This window comes from Eriocheir sinensis, chromosome 57, assembly GCF_024679095.1.
Source record: "Eriocheir sinensis breed Jianghai 21 chromosome 57, ASM2467909v1, whole genome shotgun sequence".
Classification (NCBI taxonomy): Eukaryota; Metazoa; Arthropoda; class Malacostraca; order Decapoda; family Varunidae; genus Eriocheir; species Eriocheir sinensis.
In genome coordinates this window covers 4,753,110-4,773,046 of record NC_066565.1, presented here as the reverse complement: position 1 = coordinate 4,773,046, position 19,937 = coordinate 4,753,110, and the positions used below count along the sequence as shown (strand labels likewise).

The window sequence follows — 19,937 nt, the reverse complement described above, 5'->3', positions numbered from 1 at the left end:
TTTCTTCTCTCCTTTTTTCTCCTTTTTTTCCTCCTCCTTTCCCTTTCCTCTCTTCTCTTCCTCTTTCTCTTTTTCTCCATCAATTTTCTTTCCTCTTTTTCTTCCTCTTCTCTTATTCTTTCTCTCTCTCTATCCTTCTATCCATCTTTCCTCCATTCTTCTCTCTCTCTCTCTCTCTCTCTCTCTCTCTCTCTCTCTCTCTCTCTCTCTCTCTCTCTCTCTCTCTCTCTCTCTCTCTCTCTCACACACACACACACACACACACACACATTTATTGGCTCCTGGAACTTGCGTTAGTCTGTTCCATTACTGCAAGAATGTCGGGAGGAGGAGGAGGAGGAAGAGGAGGAGGAGGAGGAGGAGGAGGAGGAGGAGGTGAAAGTAGGTGTGGTGGTAGTGTTAGGTTAGATATATGAATTAGAGGAGGAGGAGGAGGAGGAGGAGGAGGGGGAAGAGGAGGAGGAGGAGGAGGAGGGGGAGGGGGAAGAGGAGGGGGAGGGGGAAGAGGAGGAAAACAAAGGAACACAGAAAGACAAAAAAGACGAAGAGGAGGAGGAGGAGGAGGAGGAGGAGGAGGAGGAGGAGGTCAGAAAGGACAATGACGAAGAGAGAAGAAAAATATTTATTGCTTTTGGAGGAGGAGGAGGAGGAGGAAAAGGAGGAGGAGGAGGAGGAGGAGCAGGTCAGAAAGGACAATGACGAAGAGAGAAGAAAAATATTTATTGCTTTTGGAGGAGGAGGAGGAGGAGGAGGTGTCGGAAGAAGAATAGAAGAAGAAGAAGAAGAAGAAGTAGAAGAAGAGAATATGGATTAGATCATTAGAAGGAGACGGTGGAATATGAAAAACTGGAATGGAGGAGGCAAACAAGGAGGAGGAGGAGGAGGAAGAGGAGGAGGAGGAGGAGGAGGTATTAATGGGGAAGAAAAATGAGGTGAAAGAGAAATATGAGTTTGAGGAGGAAGAAAAGAAGGGGCAAAAAAGAGCAAGAGGGAGGAGAAGAAGAAGAAGAAGAAGAAGAAGAAGAAGAAGAAAAAGAAACAAAGGAACAGGGAAAGAATGCAAAGAGGAGGAGGGGAAGGATTAGGAGAAGGAGGAGGAGGAAGAAGAAGAAGAAGAAGAAGAAGAAGAAGAAGAAGAAGAAGAAATAAAGAAAGAAACAAGGAAAGAATGCAAAGAGGAGGAGGGGGAGGAGAAGGAAGAAGAAGAAGAAGAAGAAGAAGAAGAAGAAGAAGAAGAAGAAGAAAGAAACAAGGAAAGAATGCAAAGAGGAGGAGGGGGAGGAGAAAGAAGAAGAAGAAGAAGAAGAAGAAAGAAACAAGGAAAGAATGCAAATACGAGGAGGAGGAGGAAGAAAAAGAAGAAGAAGAAGAAGAAGAAGAAGACTGCCTTGCCTCCCTCTCCGTTTTTTCTATACATGCAAACGTTAATCTAAAGTTTTCCAAAAAGAGATTGCGTATTACTCTCTCTCTCTCTCTCTCTCTCTCTCTCTCTCTCTCTCTCTCTCTCTCTCTCTCTCTCTCAATCTATTTATCTTTAATACGTGGTGCATATAGCGTTGGTTGGTTCTCTTTAGGGGTCTTTAAGTGGACGGCCCCAGTCTGTTAGTGCCACGGGAGAATTTTTATTTATAGTTGCTGCCGTGATGTACGACTATTGATCTTATACATATTCCTCTCTCTTTATGTTTCATCTGTACTTGCAAACGCTACTCCTAATCTAACTCGGCCACCTCTTTGGATTATTTTTAGGAGCAGCGAGTAGCGGGCTTTTTTTTTTATTGTTTCCTTTTATTTTGTGCTGCCTCCTTTGTTGTGGAAAAAAACTGACCTAACCTGACCTGACCTGACCTAACCCCCCAAAAAACCCTGCATATTCCTTCCCGTATCACCTGTTCGCTAGTTTCAAGATCTTAGTTTTTTTTTTACTCCGTTTTGTTTATACACGCTAATGCTACTCCTAACCTGACCTGACCTGACCTAACCTGACATGATTTGACCTGAGCTAACCTAAAGAGACATCAAATACACCTTCCTCTTTCAATAACTGGCTTTCTGGTTTGAAGATTCCGTACAAATTCCTTTCTCTCTGTTTAATTAATCTAAATATATGCAAACGCTACACCTAATCTAACCTGACCTGACCTGACCTGACCTGACCTAACGCAACCTAAGAAAGAAATTAAATACTCCTTCCTTTTTCACTAACTGGCTTTCTGGTTTGAAGATTCCATACAAATTCCTTTCTCTTTCTGTTTAATTAATCTATATATGCAAAGGCTACACCTAACCTGACCTGACCTGACCTGACCTAACGCAGCCTAAGAAAGAAATTAAATACTCCTTCCTTTTTCACTAACTGGTTCTCAGGTTTGAAGATCTTATACAAATTCCTTTCTCTTTCTGTTTAATTTATCTATATATGCAAAGGGTACACCTAATCTAACCTAACCTGACCTGACCTGACCTAAATTAACGCAACCCAAGAAAGAAATTAAATACTCCCTCCTCTTTCACTAACTGGTTCTCAGGTTTCAAGATCCAATACAAAGTCCTTTCTCTTTCTGTTTAATTAATCTATATATGCAAAGGCTACACCTAATCTAACCTGACCTGACCTGACCCGACCTAAATTAACTCAACCTAAGAAAGACATCAAATACACCTTCCTCTTTCACTAACTGGTTCTCAGGTTTCAAGATCCAATACAAATTCCTTTCCCTTTCTGTTTAATCTATATATGCAAAGGCTACACCTAATCTAACCTAACCTGACCTGACCTGACCTGACCTAAATTAACGCAATCTAAGAAAGAAATTAAATACTCCTTCCACTTTCACTAACTGGCTTTCTGGTTTGAAGATTCCATACAAATTCCTCTCTCTTTCTGTTTAATTAATCTATATATGCAAAGGCTACACCTAATCTAACCTGACCTAACCTGACCTGACCTGACCTAAATTAACGCAACCCAAGAAAGACATCAAATACTCCTTCCTCTTTCACTAACTGGTTCTCAGGTTTCAAGATCTTATACAAATTCCTTTCTCTTTCTGATTAATCTACATATGCAAACGCTAAACCTAACCTAACCTAACCTGACCTGACCTAACCTGACCTGACCTGACCTGACCTGACCTAACGCAACCCAATAAAGAAATCAAATAGTCCTTCCTTTTTCACTAACTGGCTCTCTGATTCTTTTTTTTTTTTTTTTTCGTCTTCTTTCTCTTCTCTTTTTCTTTCATCTCTTTCTCCTCTTTCCAGTCGTTAGTAATGTAGTAAGTAAGTAGTTCGTCTGTCTGTCTGTAAATAAAAAGTACTAGTAAGTCAAAACCGGTCTTCCCACTTCCTGAACCTTCTAAAGTGTGTGTGTGTGTGTGTGTGTGTGTGTGTGTGTGTGTGTGTGTGTGTGTGTGTTAGAGAGAGAGAGAGAGAGAGAGAGAGAGAGAGAGAGAGAGAGAGAGAGAGAGAGAGAGAGAGAGAGAGAGAGAGAGAGAGAGAGAGAGAGAGAGAGAGAGAGAGAGAGAGAGAGAGAGAGAGAGAGAGAGAGAGAGAGAGAGAGAGAGAGAGAGAGAGCAGAGATAAGATATGAAAGGAAGCAAAGTGAGAGAGAGTGAGTGAGTGAGTGAGTGAGAGAGAGAGAGAGAGATTCAGTGGTGTGCTATCTCTCAACAGTGCCGGTGCCCAAGTGTAATTAATCCCTTTAAAAATCCACAAAGAATTATAAAACTTCGATTCTAACTCTATATAAGTGAATCCGAACCGACTCGAGCTTGTAATACCATCAGTAACTCAGTATTCTCAAATCCTTTCGGCTCCGTGGTCTAGTGGTCAGCGTGCCTGGCTTATACTCCGCGGGCCCAATCACCCAGGTGTTCACCCTCCCTCTCGGGCTGGTGCATAAATGGGTACCCGGGGAAACCTGGGGAAGATAAACTGTGGTAACCCGGATGTCACACTGGCCCTGTGCCCCGGGGTAATGGGCTCCCTCCCACCACAGGCTCAAGTGCCAGTGTTACGGAGATGAGCACCGAGGCCACAAAGGAGATAAGTCGAGTTCTCATAAGTGCTTTTCATGTTCATGGTGCAGAAGTCTTGTTAAACTATCACCAGGCTCATACTAACACAACCTCCACCAAAGTCTTGTCAAACTATCACCAGGCTCATAACACTACCCATGGACATACTAACACAACCTCCACCAAAGTCTTGTCAAACTATCACCAGGCTCATAACACTACCCATGGACATACTAACACAACCTCCACCAAAGCCTTGTCAAACTATCACCAGGCTCATAACAGTACCCATGGACACACTAACACAACCTGCATCAAAGCCTCGTCAAATGTTGGTGTGTGGCTTGGAAATGTTTGAGAATATGAGACTTAAGTGTTTTCTTATTATATATTAGAGAGAGAGACGGTGCAGAGTGTAGGGAGGCATATAAACAAGGACGGTTCTCAAGCTGGTGTTCTCAGATGCCTCCGCCTTTCACATCACCTATTACCAAAGGCCGAAAAGGAGATCAATCGGGCTCTCATGAGTGTGTTTTTAGGTTCACGGTACAGAAGAAGGGTCACACTACCACCAGGGCCATAAAACTACCCCTGGACATGCCCACAACTCCAACGAAAGCCTTGTCAAATATGTGTTTCCTAGGTTCATGGTACAGAAGAAGGGTCACACTACCACCAGGGTCATGAAACTACCCCTGGAAATGCCCACAACTCCAACGAAAGCCTTGTCAAATATGTGTTTCCTAGGTTCATGGTACAGAAGAAGGGTCACACTACCACCAGGGTCATGAAACTACCCCTGGAAATGCCCACAACTCCTACGAAAGCCTTGTCAAATGTGTGTTTTTAGGTTCATGGTACAGAAGAAGGGTCACACTACCACCAGGGTCATAAAACTACCCCTGGAAATGCCCACAACTCCTACGAAAGCCTTGTCAAATATGTGTTTCCTAGGTTCATGGTACAGAAGAAGGGTCACACTACCACCAGGGCCATAAAACTACCCCTGGAAATGCCCACAACTCCTACGAAATCCTTGCCAAATGTGTGTTTTTAGGTTCATGGTACAGAAGAAGGGTCACACTACCACCAGGGTCATGAAACTACCCCTGGAAATGCCCACAACTCCTACGAAAGCCTTGTCAAATTTGTGTGCTCGGGCGCCGGAAGAATATGACCCTTGAATCCATTAGCCGATGTACCATTGGAATGAATAGATACGATATATTAAAAGAAGAGGATAAATACATCAATGAACGGTCGAGAAAAAGAGAGAAAGAAGAAATGGAATCGGAGAAATAAAAACAAACAAAAATTGGAATGAGATAAAAAGAAAGTAATGAAAATGAGAGAAATATATTTAGAAACTTCAGAAAACGGTCAAGAAAGAAAAGAAATCAGATGAAAAGACTAAAACAAAAATTGGAATGAGAAAATAAAAAAATAAGAAAATTAAGAGAGAAATAGATAAGAAGAGGGGAACGAACTTGCTCTGGGGAAAAAAAGATTCGAAGGTCCACTCAACGATACAAATTAAAAACTATACTTGTGGAAACGCGGAAGAATTTAATGAAAAATGATTGAATCACTGAACGAACCAGTCCCTTCAAGGAAAAAAAGTTTGCTTGTATAGAAAGAAATATATAGTCTTCTAGAAACGCACAAGAATTTAATGAAAAATGGATGAATTACTGAACGAACCAGTCCCTTCAAGGAAAAAAAGTTTGCTTGTATAGAAAGAAATATATAGTCTTCTAGAAACGCACAAGAATTTAATGAAAAATGGATGAATTACTGAACGAACCAGTCCCTTCAAGAAAAAAAATGTTTGCTTGTATAGAAAGAAATATATAATCTTCTAGAAACGCACAAGAATTTAATGAAAAATGAGTGAATTACTGAACGAACCATTCCCTTCAAGAAAAAAATGTTTGCTTGTATAGAAAGAAATATATAATCTTCTAGAAACGCACAAGAATTTAATGAAGAAATGAATAACTAATGAAGCAATCACTGCATTTGTATAGAATAATAGAAATAAAAAAAAAAATATACACCTTTAGGAACGCAGAATTATCACACGAAAAAAAAATACTTGAATGAAGAATATATATATACTTGGAAACACGAAAAAAAAATACTTGAATGAAAAATGTTAAGTTTGTATAATTAGTGAAAAAAATATATATATACTTGGAAACACGAAAAAAAAATACTTGAATGAAAAATGTTAAGTTTGTATAGTTACTGAAAAATATAAATACATACTTGGAAACACGAAAAAAATACTTGAATGAAAAATGTTAAGTTTGTATTGTTAGCGAAAAAAAATATATATACTTGGAAACAGAAGAATTTAAGGACGAAATCAGTTTACTTCGGGAAAAAATTAGTCTTAAAAAGTATACAGCTTGTATGAAAAATTAAAATGGTGCACTTTTCGGAGACGCAGAATTTGTTAAGGAAATGAATTACCAAACAAACAAATAAAAAAGTAAAAAAATGCATAAGAAAATGATTCTAAGCTATTTCAAACACACTTTTCGAAACGCACAAGAATTTAACGAAGAGACGTGAATTACCGAACGAACACATCACTTGGTAAAAATTTATACGAAAAGTCCCGTCCATTAGGCCTCCCGTTTTATCTCGTGCGGAGGTAAACAAGGCGTGTGGCGACCCGGATGTGGCAACACTGGGCCTTCCCGCCGACACCACCACCACCACCACCACCGCCGCCACCTCCATCGTGTTCACTGTATAGCAAAATAACGAGCTCAGAGTGTTGTGTTGGTGGCAAATTATCGTACGCATCGCATTGCATTTTCGTAGTTTCTGACCAAAAACGAATGCAAAAACATACAAACAAACATCAATAAATAGGAGTTTTAACGCTAACTTCAATTTTCTATCGTTATTTGTGTCTGTACGAGAGTTTGAGGCTTAAAAGTAATATAGACGAAGTGGTGAATACGATAATCTGGCAACGCTGCTCCGGGCAAGGCTCCAAGCAGGCCCCTTTCCCATCCTTAGGGTCGTATTTTAAAACATTTCGTCGCCCAAGTTCACATATTTGACAAGGCTTTCCTATGAGTTGTGGGCATTTCCAGGGGTAGTTTTATGACCCTGGTGGTAGTCTGACCCTTCTTCTGTACCATGAACCTAGGAAACACATATTTGACAAGGCTTTCGTAGGAGTTGTGGGCATTTCCAGGAGTAGTTTTATGACCCTGGTGGTAGTTTGACCCTTCTTCTGTACCATGAACCTAGAAAACACATATTTGACAAGGCTTTCCTATGAGTTTTGGGCATTTCCAGGGGTAGTTTAATGTCTCTGGTGGTAGTTTGACCCTTCTTCTGTACCATGAACCTAGGAAACACATATTTGACAAGGCTTTCGTAGGAGTTGTGGGCATTTCCAGGGGTAGTTTTATGACCCTGGTGGTAGTCTGACCCTTCTTCTGTACCATGAACCTAGGAAACACATATTTGGCAAGGCTTTCCTAGGAGTTTTGGGCATTTCCAGGGGTAGTTTAATGTCTCTGGTGGTAGTCTGACCCTTCTTCTGTACCATGAACCTAGGAAACACATATTTGACAAGGCTTTCGTAGGAGTTGTGGGCATTTCCAGGGGTAGTTGTATGACCCTGGTGGTAGTGTGAGTCTTCTTCTGTACCATGAACCTAGGAAGCACATATTTGACAAGGCTTTCGTAGGAGTTGTGGGCATTTCCAGGGGTAGTTTTATGGCCCTGGCGGTAGTCTGACCCTTCTTCTGTACCATGAACCTAGGAAATACATATTTGACAAGACTTTCGTAGGAGTTGTGGGCATTTCCAGGAGTAGTTTTATGACCCTGGTGGTAGTCTGACCCTTCTTCTGTACCATGAACCTAGGAAACACATATTTGACAAGGCTTTCGTAGGAGTTGTGGGCATTTCCAGGAGTAGTTTTATGACCCTGGTGGTAGTATGACCCTTCTTCCGTACCATGAACCTAGGAAACACATATTTGACAAGACTTTCGTAGGAGTTGTGGGCATTTCCAGGAGTAGTTTTATGACCCTGGTGGTAGTCTGACCCTTCTTCCGTACCATGAACCTAGGAAACACATATTTGACAAGACTTTCGTAGGAGTTGTGGGCATTTCCAGGAGTAGTTTTATGACCCTGGTGGTAGTGTGACCCTTCCTCTATACCGTGAACCTAAAGAAACACTCCTTGGAACACGATTGACCCCCTCTTTGGCCTTTAGAAATAGCTGATGTGATTTGGCAAAGCATCTTGTAATACCAGGCTTTGTTCCAGCGCTATCCCATGGTCCTGCGCAGACGTTTATTACCGAAGCAACGAAAATAAATATACAATAATAATAATGAAAACTGCAAATAAAACTTCCATTATCTTACGCAAATAACTCAAATAATGATTACTATACACAAGCAAACTTTGGATAGATATTTTCATCGCTTAATTTGCTTTCATATATTTTCTTCCATATAAAAACAACAGGTCAGGGAAAGGAAAAACTGAAGGAAAGGAAAATTATAAAGGAAAAGAAAGGAAAGTTACGAAAAAGTGAACATGTTGAGGAAATAACACACACACACACACACACACACACACACACACACACACACACACACACACACACACACACACACACACACACACCCTCCCTCCCTCCCTTCCCCTTCCCTCTTCTCTCCTTTCTCTTCCTTCCTTTCTTTTTCTTCCTCCTTCCTTCCTTCCTCTTATTTCCTTCACTTTTCTTCCTCCCCTTTTTCCTCCTTCCCTCCTCCTTTCTTCCTTTTCTCTTTCCTTTCCTCCTCTCTCCCTCCCCCTTCTCTCCAGCTTCCTTTCTTCCTCTTCTTTTTTCTCTCCATTTCCTCCTCCTTCTTTCATCTTCCTTTCCTCCTCCTCCTCCTCCTCCTCTTCCTCCACACCCCTCCAACATGCCTCCCCCTCCCACCTACTCCTCTTCCACCATCAACTCCACCTCCCCCTCCTCCAACCCCTCCTCCTCCACCTCCTCCATCAACCCCCCCCCCTCCACCTCCTCTTCCACCAAAAAAACAACAAAATGCATAAAAGGAAGAAAAAAACAAGAACCAGAACCAGGTAAATGTGTGTTCGTGTGTGTGTGTGTGTGTGTGTGTGTGTGTGTGTGTGTGTGTGTGTGTGTGTGTGTTTATCTCAACGGTTTTATCCTGTTATCTGTCTTTCACCGAGAGAGAGAGAGAGAGAGAGAGAGATTAATCACTCCTTCTTTACCTGCGTGTGTGTGTGTTTGTGTGTGTGTGTGTGTGTGTGTGTGTGTGTGTGTGTGTGTGTGTTGTACCGTTCGTGAAGTTGTTGTTGTTGTTGTTATTATTATTATTATTATTATTATTATTATTATTAGTTAGACTACTCAATTATTTTCATTCCATGCTAATCATCACTCACCATCATCATCATCATCATCATCATCATCACCATCACTACCTCCAGAATCATCACCACCAAAACCACCACTCATTGTCACTCCCCACCACCACTACTTGTAACTTTCTTGACCACTCATCACCAATACATATCACCACCACCACCACCACCACCACGCCGCCACTCACCGCCTCTCCTCCCACACAGAGACGGAGAGACACATCATCCCTAACAACCCAGAGTTCAACGCACAGTTCAACTATGCCGTGAGTACTACTACTACTACTACTACTACTACTACTACTACTACTACTACTACTACTACTACTACTACTACTACTATTACTATTACTATTACTACTACTACTACTACTACTACTACTACTACTACTATTACTACTACTACTACTACTACTACTACTACTACTACTACTACTACTACTACTACTACTACTACTACTACTACTACTACTACTACTTCCCTCTCCTTCTTTTCTCTTTTTCTCTCCTCTTTTCTCCTCTTCCTCTCTCTCTCCTTCTTCCTTCCTTTCTCCTTCATTTCCTTCCTTCTTTCCTCCACTTATTCCTTCCTCCTCCTCCTCCTCCTCCTCTGCCTCTCCATCTTTCCTTTCTTCCTTCTATCCTTTCCTTCCTTCCTTTCTTCGTTCCCTCCTTCATCCTTTCTTCCTTTCCCTTCCTCCTTCATTTTCCTATCCTTTCCCTTCCCTCCTTTCCTTCCCCTCCTTCCTTCCTTCCTTCCTTCCCTCCTTCATTCTTTCTTCCTTGCCTTCATTTCCCTTCCCTTCCCTTCCCTTCCCTTCCATTCCTCCTCCTCCTCCTCCTCCTCCTCCTCCTCCTCCTCATTAGGGCAGGTGTGATAATTGGTTTCTCTTCACACCTGTTGTCACCTGTCGTCCTCTTCTTCTTCCTCTTCTTCGTCTTCCTCTTCTTCCTCTTCTTCGTCTTCCTCTTCTTCCTCTTCTTCGTCTGTCTCTTCTTCTTCCTCGTCTATCTCTTCTTTCTCTTCTTTGTCTTCTTCCTCGTCTTCATCCTCGTTTTCCTTCCCCTCTTCCTCCTCCTCTTCCTCCTCTTCATCCTCCTCTTCCTCCTCCTCCTCCTCCTCCTCCTCCTCCTCTTCCTCCTCCTCCTCTCTCTCTCTCTCTCTCTCTCTCTCTCTCTCTCTCTCTCTCTCTCTCTCTCTCTCTCTCTCTCTCTCTCTCTCTCTCTCTCTCTCTCTCTCTCTCTCTCTCTCTCTCTCTCTCTCTCTCTCTCTCTCTCTGAAATAAAACCCGATGAAGTCCTTAAAGCCCTCAAATTACTTAAAACAAATAAAAGTCCTGGACCTGATAAAGTATATCCAACTCTGCTGAAAGAAACAAAGAGCGAAATACTCTCCTCCCTCACAACCGTATTCAATATGTCCTTGCGACAAGGCATCGTCCCTTCAGATTGGAAAAAAGGCTAACGTGACACCGATTTTTAAGAAAGGAGACAAAAAAGTACCAGGTAATTACAGGCCCATTAGTCTAACTTCGGTTGTAGGTAAGCTACTTGAGGGCATAATTAGAGACAAAATTGTGAGTTACCTTGAAAGCCACTCATTAATTGGGGACTCACAACATGGCTTCCGAAACAAAAGATCCTGCCTATCAAATCTATTAACCTTTTATAACGACCTCTTCACTGTTTATGACGTAACCAAATCACTGGACGTAGTCTATCTTGATTTCCAGAAAGCGTTTGATAAAGTCCCGCATCATAAATTACTTTACAAATTAAAGCAAATAGGTATTGACGGTCAAGTAAACCAATGGACCGCGAATTGGTTGAGCAACAGACAACAAAGAGTAGTGATTGACGGATTTAACTCAGAGTGGGCGCCGGTCACTAGTGGCGTCCCTCAGGGCTCGGTTCTTGGCCCAGTGCTCTTCATTATTTACATCAACGACGTGGATGTTGGACTCAATAACCGCATTAGTAAATTTGCAGACGACACAAAGATGGGTAACTCGGTTCTCACTGACGAAGACAGGCAAAGCCTCCAAGAGGATTTGCACAAAATTTCAGCTTGGTCGGATAGATGGGAGATGCCCTTTAACGTAGACAAGTGCCAGGTCCTTCAAGTTGGAACGAGGAATAAGAAGTTCGATTACGAAATGCGCGGCGTTAAACTCAAAAGCGTTCAATGCGTCAAGGACTTGGGGGTCAAAATCGCGTCAAACCTCAAATTCTCACAGCAATGCATCGATGCAGCAAATAAAGTGAACAGAATGTTGGGCTTCATTAAAAGAAACTTTGTATTCAAGAATAAAGATGTAATACTCCCGCTCTACAACAGTTTAGTCAGACCCCACTTGGAATATGCGGTACAGTTTTGGTCTCCTAACCATGCAAAGGATATTGCTAAATTAGAAGGTGTTCAGCGTCGGGCAACGAAAATGATCCCTTCCTTGCGCAACAAATCCTACGAAGAAAGGCTTTCTACCCTTAACATGTTCTCTCTTGAGAAACGTCGCCTCCGAGGAAAACTGATCGAATGTTTTAAAATACTTAATGGTTTCACGAATGTAGACAGATCAACATTGTTTATGATCGATGACACTTTGCGCACGAGGAACAATGGCGTAAAACTCTGATGTAGACAAGTAAATTCAGACTGCACCAAATTTTTCTTCACCAACGTTGTAGTGCGAGAATGGAATAAGCTCCCACCGTCAGTGGTCCAGTGTAACACGATTGACTCCTTCAAAAATAAGCTCGACCGTCACTTCCTTCAATTTAATATCAACTAGAGTAGAAATGCAACGTTTTGGAGTCTTCTGATTAATGTAAAATCACTTAGGTTTAAGGACAGACCACCAAGTCTGGACCATGGGGTCTGTGTGGTCTGATTTTCTATGTAAACCTCTCTCTCTCTCTCTCTCTCTCTCTCTCTCTCTCTCTCTCTCTCTCTCTCTCTCTCTCTCTCTCTCTCTCTCTCTCTCTCTCTCTCTCTCTCTCTCTCTCTCTCTCTCTCTCTCTCTCTCTCTCTCTCTCTCTCTCTCTCTCTCGTTTTTTTTTTCTTTTCCTTCCTTTTTTTCCTTCTTTCTTTTCCTTTCTTTGTTTGTTTGTATTTTTTTTATATTTGTTTTTTAATCTGTTTTTGTCTTCCTCTTTTCTTCTTTTCTTCTTCTCTTCCTTTTTTATTGCTGTTGTTTCTCATATCCTTTCTTCTCTATTTTTCTCCTCTTTTCCTTTCTTTCCTTCCTTCCTTCCTTCCTTCCTTCCTTCCTTCCTTCCCTCCTCTCCATCCCTTCCTTCCCCCATTCCTTCCACCCCTTCCTTCCTTCCCCTCTTCCTTCCTTCCTTCCTTCCTTCCTTCCTTCCTTCCTTCCTTCCTTCCTTCCCTTCCTTCCTTCCCCCCTTCCTTCCTTCCTTCCTTCCTTCCTTCGCTCCTTCTAACAATACAAGTAAAGTCTCGTGTGTCAGATTGATTTAGAATGCTTTTTGTTACTTAATTCTGGCTCGCAAAGTTTATTGAGGGGGTTCCGAGAAATGGTGGTGATGGTGGTGGTGGTGGTGGTGATCGTGTTTTGGGTTATGTGGGAGGAGGAGGAGGAGGAGGAGGAGTGGAAGAAGAGATAGAGAAAAGGAGAACGAGGAAGAGTAAAAAAGACTGATGAAGAGGAGAAGGAAAATAAGATCAATGAAGTGTAGGAGGAGGAGGAGTGGAAGAAGAGATAGAGAAAAGGAGAACGAGGAAGAGTAAAGAAGACTGATGAAGAGGAGAAGGAAAATAAGATAAATGAAGTGTAGGAGGAGGAGGAAGAAGTGGAAGAGAAGAAATTGGTGGTGATGGAGGAGGAGGAGGAGGAGGAGGAAAGGAGAACGAGGAAAAGTAGAGAAGACTGATGAAGAGGAGGAAAATAAAAAAAGATTAAGAGTAGGAGGAATACATAGGAATACATAGGAAGAACAGACACCAGAAGATCTATCGGTCTATGGCGAGGGTGTCTGTTTACTACCGCTACTACTAGTAATCTACGCGTGGCAGGACAGGACAGAATAGATGAAGGCTCCTCCCCACCCACAAGAGAACACCATGTACCTTTAAGGAAGAAAGGGACATGGAAATTTTACAGTGAAGAGAGAAATAAGAGGAAATTGCTACCCTTAACTTACACTACTGGTAACCTAAGCTGTGGGGGAAAACAACACGCCATTAGGTTGCGCTCGTGCTGCAGTCTGCCTGAAACATCCGAAAAGGGGTCAGTAAACAGTGTATGTCGTTGATTCTTAAAACATTATAAAAGCTAGTATTAAATTGGACCCTCACGATGCACGATTACAGGTAGATGCTTGATCCTCGTTTACTTTCGGTACGGCCACACCTCACCCATCAGATGTATATTGCGTAGATTAAGTTTTTTTTCTTTACGCTGGTGTTAACAGAGAGAGGTGGTGGTGGTGGTGGTGGTGGTGTTGACAAGTCGATAACATGTATACCTGGGTACTGTTAGCTTTCACGCCCACACCTCCTCCTCCTCCTCCTCCTCCTCCTCCTCCTCAATCCTTCCCTTTTTCTCTACTTTATTTCCTTTTTCTTCCTCCTCCCTCCCTTCCTTTCCTCTCCTCTTTCCCCCACTCCTTCATTTTCTCTCCTTTCTCTCTTTCCTTCTCTTTCTCTTTTTCTTTCTCTCCATCTCTTTCTCTTCTCTGTTTCCTTTCTTTATTCCATTCCTCCAGTGTTCTCTCCGTTTCCTCCATTCCCTCCTTCTCTCTTCCCTTATCTCTCTCTTCCTCCTTTCCTTCTCTACTTCCCCCTCTCTCTCTCTCTCCCTTCCTCTTCCCTTTCCTTCTCTTTCTCCTCCTCCTCCTCCTCCTCCTCCTCCTTTTATCATTCCTTATCCTTGCTTTATCCTCCTGTTCTCTGCTTCCCTTCTCCTTCCCTTCCTTCCTTCGTTCCTTCCTTCCTTCCTTCCTTCCTTCCCTCCCTCCTTCCTTCTCTCCTTCCTTCCTTCCTTTCTTCCTTCCTTCCCTCCTTCTCTCCTTCCTTCCTTCCCTCCCTCCTTCCTTCCCTCCTTCCTTCCTTCCTTCCTTCCTTCCTTCCTTCCCTTTCATCTTCCTTCCTTCCTTCCACCAAATTTCATGCATTCTACAAACGTCCATCCCGCCTTCCTCCTCCTCCTCCTCCTCCTCCTCCTCCTCCTCCTCCTCCTCCTCCCTTTCTCTCTCTCTCTCTCTCTCTCTCTCTCTCTCTCTCTCTCTCTCTCTCTCTCTCTCTCTCTCTCTCTCTCTCTCTCTCTCTCTCTCTCTCTCTCTCCATCAATAATACAGAATGTCTCTAAGGTTGCTCCAGTTCTGTCTAAAGAGAGAGAGAGTATAATTATTTCCCTTATTTTTACTACATACGTTTTCAGTGTGTGTGTGTGTGTGTGTGTGTGTGTGTGTGTGTGTAAGTATTTTGGTAGCGTATGTATACATAATTCATCAGTGTACATCCATTTGTGTGCGTACCTATGCGTATGTGTGTGTATGTACGTGTGTGTGTGTGTGTGTGTGTTTGGCCCACAGTACCAAGGAGACAAAACACTCTCTCTCTCTCTCTCTCTCTCTCTCTCTCTCTCTCTCTCTCTCTCTCTCTCTCTCTCTCTCTCTCTCTCTCTCTCTCTCTCTCTCTCTCTCTCTCTCTCTCTCTCTCTCTCTCTCTCTCTCTCTCTCTCTCTCTCTCTCTTCGACCTGTTTATACATACATCGCTGTCTGATTTTTCTTCCTTCTCTCCCTCCTTCCTTCCTTCTCTCCTCTTTCTCTTCCTCTCTTCCCTCCTTTTATACCTTCCTTCCATCCCTCCCTTCTCTCCCTCCCCTTCATCCTTCCTTTCTCTCCCTTTCCTCTTCTCCTTCCCTCCTTTCTCTTCTCTTTCCTCCTCTCTCCTCTTCCTCCTCTTTCTCTCCCTCTCTTCCCCCCTTTTATACCTTCCTTCCATCCCTCCCTTCTCTCCCTCCCCTTCATCCTTCCTCTCTCTCCCTTTCCTCTTCTTCTTCCCTCCTTTTCTCTCCCTTCCTCCTCCTTTCTCTTCTCTCCTCTCTCACTTTTTCTCTTCATCAATCTTTTCTCCCTCCCTTCTGTTGAGAGAGAGAGAGAGAGAGAGAGTATATCGGTCACTACCCAAGAAACTCTATGAAAAAATAATAGAATCGATCCAGCGGTCATTTATGTAAGAGAGAGAGAGAGAGAGAGAGCTGCATCTGGTGAGTGTAGATCAAGATGTTTTTTGGATGATGATGATGATGATGATGATGATGATGATGATGATGATGATGATGATGAGGAGGAGGAGGAGGAGGAGGAGGAGGAGGAGGAGGAGGAGGTAGAAGAAGATAGACTATGCAGTTTGAAGAAGAGAAGAAAGAAAAGTAGAAAGAAAAGGAAAGGATTGAAATTGATAGGAAGAGGAGGAGGAGAAGGAAAAGAAGGAGGAGGAGGAGAAGAAAAAGAAGAAAAAGAAGAAAACAGAAGATATTGGGTTAGTAACAGAAGGAAAGACAGAAGAAAGAAAATGAAGAATGAGAAATTAATAAATGGAGGAGGAGAAGGAGGAGAAAAAGAAGAAGAAAAACAGAAAATATTGTTAGTAGCAGAAGGGAAGACAGGAGAAAGAAAATGAAATATGAGAAATGAATAAATGATGAAGGCGGTGGAAGAGGAGGAGGAGGAGAGGAGGAGGAAAAGAAGAAAACCGAAGATATTGGGTTAGTAGCAGAAGGGAAGACAGGAGAAATAAAATAAAATATGAGAGATAAATAAATGATGAAGGCGGTGGAAGAGGAGGAGGAGGAAAAGAAGAAGAAAAACAGAAAAAAAGAGAAAGAAAATGAAGAATGAGAAATTAATAATTGGAGAAGGAGGAAACATGGAAGCATGGAAATGCAGGCAACATAAAGCCTATTGGCTCATAACGAGGTCGCCTGCTTTGGTGATTTAATCTGCTCGACAGCCACTTGGGGCCTGGGGAGCAGATGAAAACACCTCGATATTGAGGAGCAGATGAAAGCACCTCGATATTGAGGAGCAGATGAAAGCACCTCGATATTGAGGAGCAGATGAAAGCACCTCGATATTGAGGAGCAGATGAAAGCACCTTGACATTGAGGAGCAGATGAAAGCACCTCGATATTGAGGAGCAGATGAAAGCACCTCGATATTGAGGAGCAGATGAAAGCACCTCGATATTGAGGAGCAGATGAAAGCACCTCGATATTGAGGAGCAGATGAAAGCACCTCGATATTGAGGAGCAGATGAAAGCACCTCGTTATTCAGTTTACTCCCGACGCAGCGAAATGACGGTCGATTCTATATTTGAAGGAGTTGATAGTATTCGCATTTACTACTTCTGAGGGAAGATTGTTCCAGTGACGGATGACTCGGTTTGAAAAAAACTCCTTCCGATGTCTGTGTTACATCGACTCGACTGAATGGGTAAACCGTTATTTCTAGTTCTTGAGTTGGTTTGCAGTTCAAAGAATTTGGAGTAATCGACGTTATTGAACTTTTTCAGATACTTGAAGACTTGAATCATATCCCCTCGGAGGCGTCTTTTCTCCAATGTAAAGAGATTGAGTCGCTTGAGTCGTTCCTCGTACGGTTGAGCCTTAAGGTTGGTATCATCTTCGTGGCGCGTCGTTGAATCCTTTCCAGTAAAGCAATGTCTTTTCTGTAATTAGGAGACCAGAACTGTACTGCATACTCGAGGTGCGGTCTTACCATGGAATTATACAAGGATAGCATCACGTCTGGCGTTTTACACTCGAAGTTCCTCGCTATGAACCCGAGCATAGTGTTGGCTTTGTTGTATGCTTTTTTACAGTGATTCGCGTGTTTCAGGTCACTGCTGATAGTGACTCCAAGATCCTTTTCCTCCTGCATCGCTTGCAGAGGTCTCCCATTTATGATGTATGTGTCGTTACTATTTCTGGACCCAATGTGCATGACTTTGCATTTGTCAACATTAAAGGACATTTGACATTTTTCCGACCATTCGATAAGGTCATTGAGGTCTTTCTGAATGATTTCGCAGTCGGTCTTTGTGAGGGCCTTTCCCCCCCACCTTGGTGTCATCATCAAATTTCGATATTGTGGATTTCAGTCCTGATTCGAGGTCGTTGATATATATGATGAAGAGAATGGGTCCCAGCACTGGCCCTTGAGGCACTCCACTAGTGACTGGTAGCCAATCGGAAGGCTGTCCGTTGAGTAGTACTCGTTGTTTTCTGTCGGTGAGCCAGTCTCTTATCCACGCGATCAGATTGGCTCCAATGCCCGCCGAGTGCAGTTTCTTAAGGAGTCGCTTGTGTGGTACCTTGTCGAAGGCTTTCTGAAAGTCCAGGTATATAACATCACTGGGGATGTGGGCATCCCAGTTCTTATATATACCTTGGAAGAAGTTTAATAAATTCGTTAATCAGGAGCGCTTGTTTCTGAAGCCATGCTGGGTGTCGGAGATTACATTATTGTCTTTAGAAACTTAACAAGTTTGTCTCTAATAATCTTTTTGAGTATTTTTCCTGCCACTGATGTCAAACTTATGGGCCTGTAGTTTAATGCAACGCTTTTGTCTCCTTTTTTGAAAATCGGTGTTACGTTCGCCATCTTCCAGTCTTCCGGGACCTTGTTCAGTTGAACTGACCGGTTGAATATGTTAGTGAGTGGTTGAAGTATTTGTTGTTTAAGCTCTTTTAATAACCGCGGGGACAAACTGTCGGGTCCCGTTGACTTGTTCGTGTCGAGTTTGTCCAAGTACTTTTTTACTTCTTGGTCGCATATTGAGTCAGTTTCCAGCGGCGTGATCTCACTCGGCGGGTCAGGGCCCTCGGGCATGGTTTCGATGTCCTCGACTGTGAATACGGATGCCAAGTTACTGTTGAGGATTCTGGCCATCTGTTTACTGTCCTGAGTTGCAGCTCCAGTCTCGTCTGTCAGGGGACCAATATTGGATTTTACTTTCTTTTTCGATCTGATGTATGTGAAGAATTTTTTTGAGTTTGTCTTGATGTCACGCGCTATTTGTTTTTCGTAGTTGCGTTTACTACTCCGAATAAGGGTGCGACAAGCTCTGAGGCTGTTTTGGTACTGTGTACGGGCTTCGGCCGTGTCATTCTCTTTCATTAGGTTATAATTTTTTTTTTAATTTTTTTATCTGGTCATCCACGGTGGATCTACGCATCATTGATACTGCTCTGGGTTTCGTATCTGCTGTCGTTTTTTACTTCAAAAGCTTATCTTTGAAGTTGTTCCACGCGTTGTCGATTGTATTGTCGGTTAGGTGAAGCTGGTCCCAGGTCGCAGAGGGAAGCAGCTCACGAGCTAGATTGAAATTTGCTTTTTTGTAGTCTGGTATCACTGACGGATTGTCTATGAGTTTGTGACTTATGTTGACATTGAAACGGATGAAGTGGTGATCGCAAAAGAGGAAGAAAAGAAGAAAAACAGAAGATATTGGGTTAGTAGCAGAAGGGAAGACAGGAGAACGAAAATAAAATATGAGATAAATAAATGATGAAGGCGGAGGAGGAGGAGGAGGAGGAGGAGGAGGAGCAAAATAAGATGAAGAGGAAGAAAAAGAAGAAAAACAGAAGATATCGGGTTAGTATCAGAAGGGAAGACAGGAGAAAGAAAATGAAGAATGAGAAATTAATAATAGGAGGAGGAAGAGGAGATTACACAGGACACAGAGGGCGGCAGCAACACCATCCCAGTAGGCTCCCACAAGTACTCCCGAGGCCAAGGCCCACCCGTCACGGCGCCAGTATGCAGTTGTTAGGCGTTTTCAGTAGTGTCACCGACAAGTCATACGGAATCATACAAACGCAAACGGACTCTTCATGCTCAGAGATGTTTGCCCAATAGGCAAACGCCAGCAAACGCTTTTCATCGTCCAATCAGCGAGTAGTAACCACGGCACACAGCAGCCAAGTTCCCGCAGGAATGTATTTTGAAGAATAAAATATAGAACATAATGTTCTTTGAGACCCAGAAAGTTGTTGTTGTTTAAATAAATATTTATTTTCTTGTCATTTCACATTAAAAAGAACCTGAAGTGACAATGCCACAAGGCAAGGGAAAGAAGGGAAGATGATGCGTCTTCTGGTGACATTTGGCATCTGTCTGGCCGCCCGGCAGCGTTGTCCGACTGCTTCGTGGCCGTGGCTTTAACCACGGACCAGACCTGTTTGTTCGTATGTTGGTGCGTTTCTTGCATCATCTCTTAACATAAGCGTCATGTGCGGGCGAGGAAATATATATTTTTGCAGTATTATAGTTGACATCAAACTAAAACAAGGACAAAATTAGAGTTGGCTCAGAACTCATACATGCAAATTGTAAACATAAACTCTTGCCACGGAGAAATCGTCTGTGCCGCTGGCTGAGGGGCATAGACAAAGGATTAAGCACAGGTGGTCTGTGGTCATCCTCTAGGAACAAATCGTCAAATTCCTCCATCTTCCTACTTCCGA

General features: G+C 42.7%; 1 protein-coding gene and 1 long non-coding RNA gene across 9 annotated transcripts in view; one reads left to right on the top strand and one right to left on the bottom strand.

Annotated features, from left to right (window-relative positions):
- LOC126984664 (phospholipid-transporting ATPase ID-like) overlaps nucleotides 1-19,937 on the top strand; it is a 199,204-nt gene that overhangs the window by 97,270 nt on the left and 81,997 nt on the right. For 6 of the 7 annotated variants that reach the window (XM_050838545.1, XM_050838548.1, XM_050838546.1 and 3 more), the window contains one exon: nucleotides 9,650-9,708. In XM_050838545.1, the coding sequence (XP_050694502.1) occupies nucleotides 9,650-9,708 (59 nt within the window). Of the gene's footprint in view, nucleotides 1-3,637; nucleotides 3,691-8,527; nucleotides 9,137-9,649; nucleotides 9,709-19,937 lie in introns of those variants that run through there. The other variant, XM_050838543.1, reaches the window with a different exon arrangement.
- On the bottom strand, nucleotides 6,155-8,519 carry LOC126984675 (uncharacterized). Of its 2 annotated transcripts, XR_007737368.1 has the most exons (4): nucleotides 8,014-8,519; nucleotides 7,806-7,909; nucleotides 7,390-7,493; nucleotides 6,155-7,285 (listed from the first exon to the last, which is right to left on the bottom strand). It is a non-coding gene; the product is annotated as an uncharacterized LOC126984675 (long non-coding RNA). The 2 variants fall into 2 exon arrangements; XR_007737369.1 differs by having other exon boundaries at nucleotides 7,806-8,519.